This window comes from Morone saxatilis, unplaced genomic scaffold, assembly GCF_004916995.1.
Source record: "Morone saxatilis isolate NCDOM2014 unplaced genomic scaffold, NCSU_SB_2.0 Contig17, whole genome shotgun sequence".
Classification (NCBI taxonomy): Eukaryota; Metazoa; Chordata; class Actinopteri; family Moronidae; genus Morone; species Morone saxatilis.
The window spans coordinates 13,830,986-13,835,759 of NW_023339729.1; the positions used below are offsets into that span (position 1 = coordinate 13,830,986).

Here is a 4,774-nt window from a genome sequence, read left to right on the forward strand (position 1 = left end):
ACACACACACACACACATACTACTGTCCACTCAGCATCTGACTAAAATCAAAGTTTGACTCACCAGTGAGCTCATTATAAGAGAATGTGCTTTGTGTGTGTGTTTCTGCTTCACATTTGAACCTTTATACTAACATCAAATTGCCTCCTGTCCCCCTGCCAGGCTGCCCCTGTTGATATCCATGCATGTCTAAATTTCAGCTACAATTCATTTTTGAAAAAAGGACTACTGAGCTCAGCAGAGTGACTGAACGTCTTCTAATTTACACGCTGAACTCATTTCAGCACAAGACAATTCCTTTTTTATTTTACATTGACATAGCTCTATAAAACCCGTCGCACACAAATCGGAAAATGTGTGCCTGTATGAGCAATAACGTATAAGTAATGTGCACAGGACATCTACACAGAAGCTTATTTAGAGCTGAAACAATTAAGCAAAACTGCAAATATTCTTTGATCAAGCTTCTCAAATGTGAAGATCTGTTGCTTTTCATAAGTCTTGTATTATTCTGAACCGAATATCTGAATTTTAGGACAAAATAAGACATCTGAAGTTGTAACTTCGGGGCTCTCAGAAACTGTGATAGGCATTTTATAGAATTAGCAACTAATTGATAATATAAAAAAATATTGTTAGTTGTTAATACTTACTTAATAATACTGAAAATTGTCATATTTTTAATAAAATAATTGCCACTTTATTAATTAACATTTTTGCTGGTCTTCTTTGCTGTCTATAACATACAACACAAGCTGTTTGAAGAAAATTATTGTTAGAAATGAGCAAAAAGTACTCATATTTCTGCCTGGACAAACTACTTTAACTCTCCCTCCACTTTTAACGGCTATATAAAGGCAACGATTATCAAAAGCCTCAGTCATAATGTCACTAAGACACAGTCTTCAACAAACAGTTCAATAAGTACAGTTCAACAAAGGTAGAGCTGGTGTTTGAGGGAGCAGATAGTTCTGTATAGAATAAAATGTTCCCCGGACTAACTCATTGATGGTGAAATCTTTAATTTAGTGGCAGCTTTAATCCACCAGGCCTTACAGTAGGAGTCCAGCCCCTGTAAGAGTGGGAGCCTCACTCAGTTTTACTGCCACATTTTACCAACTGATCCACATTTGTGCAGGAAATCTTCCAACTTTTGATGACTGATCATCCAGAGCAAAATATCTTGGCACAATGTGCAGCAGAGTACTTTTACTGTAAATGAACTCACAAGGAAGCAGAGAAGGACTGGCAGACAATAGCCTGCATAGTAAGCTTTGCCTGCCTCACTCGATTTCTTTCACACAAGCACCCACACTATGGAGGAAAGCCTCGAAGGAAGCTTTTACTGTACCAGTGCCTTCCTGTGTCTGTCATAATGTACAAGATAATAGGCTAAGTGACTGGCCTACATCATGAAAATGTAATAGAATAATCTACTCCACATACTCAGCCACTTTAAGTAGCCCAGACTCAACACATGCCTGGTTATTATAGACTGGTACACACATTATTGTCAGTCTAAAACAATAAAAACAGGTCAGTCACCCGCTACCTTTCTGGGTGCTGCCTTTCGTTATTCCAGAACTGTACTGGGACAATACGTTCAATAAATGTATCTACTGTTTATAGTGGAGTAGCTATCCCTATTGTATTGTACTAGACCATTGTGTACAGTGTTGCAAATAAATAAACTGGACTGTTTAATGGCTAAATTAGACCTATGTCCTATATGTTTTGTATTATTGTTGTGAATTACCATAATACTTCAGGCATTTATTTGACAAAATAGTTTTTTAATCCATAAAACGTTTCTCATTTTTTCTATACCATGGTGTGATAGGTGGTTTTCAATGTTGCCTCCAACTAAGTCCACTGCCTCCAGTTTTATGGTCTTCTGCCTTTTCAAACTACATTCATGAACACACTCATGGGCCCCTTATTTTATGGTTAGAGATCTCTTTCGAACCATGCATAGATCCAAATGTGTTTAAAGGTGTGCATCAATTGATTTAAAGTACAACACATCACATTGGCAATATCTATTTACATCCCTTACATGTATGTGTAGACGAAGAACCAGCATATATCACAATGAAGCTTAAAGATGATGTGCCAATATTGTGACTTTATTTTGAAATATAAAAAGACATGTGGCCTGTGTTGTATGTTGGGACATCTCTATCAGACTGACTGTAATATGATCCTTACAAAGGTGGTAAAACAGTTCTCACCTGCAGCCTCCGTCTTCGGATGATCCCAGAATCATCCATGGCGCGTGGATCACACCTGTCGGACAGTCTCGTGGCTCCTGTGGTTTCCAGGTGACGGGGGCGAGAACAAGCCCCACTCTCGCGTGGCTTTCAGCGTGCCAGCACGGCTTGTTTATTCACAAATAAACCGATATGCTCATCATTTACCAGCGAGAAGCAGGTAATATCAGCGTGTAAAATAATACCATACGGCAAACAGAGAGATATAAACGTTATCTTCTCTGGCGCACAACAACATTAACAAAGAAAACTATCAAATATGACCAAAGTATTTCAAAAAAAGTGCCGCTCTTGGGCTCGACCCCAGCCAGCATCCAGGCAGAGACTGACACAGACTACTGACTAGGCTGCTCTGTGGTGGGAACTGCTGAATAAGCCTCTCTGCTGCACGGTGGGATCAACTGAAGTCCAGCTGAGAGACAGAGGAGAAACCCCCCGAGCAGCGCGCACTGTCACACAGAAGGTTATCACACCACAGATGAGATAAACCAAACAAGTTTGCACACATCTTCACCTCGGTTCCCTCACAGCTCAAAACCAAAATATGAATACTGCAAGCAGCTCATTGCAGCAGCAACACCCAGCTGTCATCCTTTCAAAGAAAAAAAGAAAAAATGCCTTCTATCACAAGGGATCCTCTGTCCGTCTGTGAACCACTTCGCTGCAGCAATCCGCTACATGTTAGTCCACATTCAAACACTCAGTGTGTGTGCTGTGGAGGCACCGGTGCATGCATGTACACGGAGTCCATTGCATATTGCACATTGCTACACAACGATTATATGACACACATCCAGGCGCTGTCAAGAGCTGTCTGTGTGCATTTAAAAAAAGACGAGATCAATGAGAATCATAGCGACTCTATACGTCCATCTGGGGAAAGACACGCACACACATACACACACAGACACACACACACATCGGCGCTGAAAGCAGGTTGATAACTTCACGTTTTCGTCCCCTGGTGGATTTGTCCGTTTCCCGTGCTCTCTCTCAGGTATATACGATGCGTTCACGCTCCTCTTCTCCGGTGTGACATTGCCTTTCTCGCGGAAAATGATCAGTGGTTGCTACACAGGCTTCGCTCCATCCACAGCTCTTACCACCCACTTCCTACTACCAAATGACGTTTAACCCTTAAGCGACCAGAGGCTTGTCTTCCTTGCATTTATCAGGTACTGTTTTGTTTTTTTTACTATACTACTTGTCAAGCCCACATTACCTGACAAAATTCATCTTTGCACAATTTTCAGGTGCATCTGTCCAAAAATGGCTGTAGACCTGAAACGATTAGTCAATTAATCGATTAGTAGATTAAGATTATTGTTAAATTGTCTCATTAATTATAAAGAATGGCATTGTGACAAAATGCTGCTCATTCGCGGGTTCCAGCTTCTCAAATGATTCACTTTCTCATATAAAATAGTCAATTGAGTATCTCTAGTTGTGTTGTGAGCAGTGTTGCTAAGAAGGAACCATTCTTGCTGTTTTCCAAGAAAATGTACTGCATCAAGATCAGAGAGACAACAGCACTTGTTTTTATTATTTATTAATCAGCTGACTATTTTCTTAATTGATTGAACCCAAAACTTTGATTATAAAACACAGAACAGTTTTCACCCTTGGGAAATAATTCTCAAGAGTGAGAAGTTGGAATAGGAGGTGGTTGGCATTTTAAATAATTACTATATTATGATTATAATGGCAGAATAATTGTATTGCTTAATCAACTAATCATTTAAGTCCTAAAAATACATGACATATTACATCATACCTTGATAGAGGACATTCATAGACAGCCCTCTCTATGGGGGTGAAAGATCTTGCCCAACTTAATATGACCCATTACCTAATGTGCACAGAGAGTTACTCAGTTACTCCACAGTTAAAGTGCTTTATCAATATGTGTTTATGCTGTTTTGTCTGCCCATAGACCATACATGGGCCTGGACATGTAAATTACATTGTCTAACTGAATTAACAGTCAACACAGCCTGCCGTCATGCTTCCATTGCTATTTCAATGAAAAATGGCATCAACCATTATGCATTATTCAACATTCACACCTGTCACACATGGAATTCACTGCCACTAACATTTCACAGCTCCTCACCCTTCAGTTACTTGCATCCCTGATCCACATGTTAATGAATGAACGTTGGCATAGAAACAAATTCCCACCATGGTGATTTTAAAGAGAAAGATCTGGAGTGCTGTTGACATATTAACTGGAACTGCATGTCTTCTGGAGGTCTAATCTCCATAGCAAGTGAACCACCCTGTCCCCACGGAGTCTGCCAACAGATGTAGGATGTAACGTCAATAGAATGAATGCATTCCCTGATCAATACTAAAAGAAAGTTGCCACTAAGCAGTACTAATCACTGATTATACTGAAACATTGAAGGGCAAAGTCCATCGCTGTGTTCACACAATGTGGTGTGTTTGTCAGGATGATGTTTCACTGTTAAACATTCTCACAAGAAAGAGAGAGAGAGAGAGAG

General features: G+C 39.9%; 1 protein-coding gene across 1 annotated transcript in view; it reads right to left on the minus strand.

The window, feature by feature from the left end:
* mast1a (microtubule associated serine/threonine kinase 1a) overlaps window positions 1-3,311 on the minus strand; it is a gene marked incomplete in the record, with an annotated part of 62,523 nt that extends 59,212 nt beyond the window's left edge. The window contains 1 exon segment of the mRNA XM_035661022.1: window positions 2,232-3,311. Coding sequence (XP_035516915.1) covers window positions 2,232-2,270 — 39 coding nt within the window.
* Between the last annotated feature and the right edge of the window lie 1,463 nt (window positions 3,312-4,774).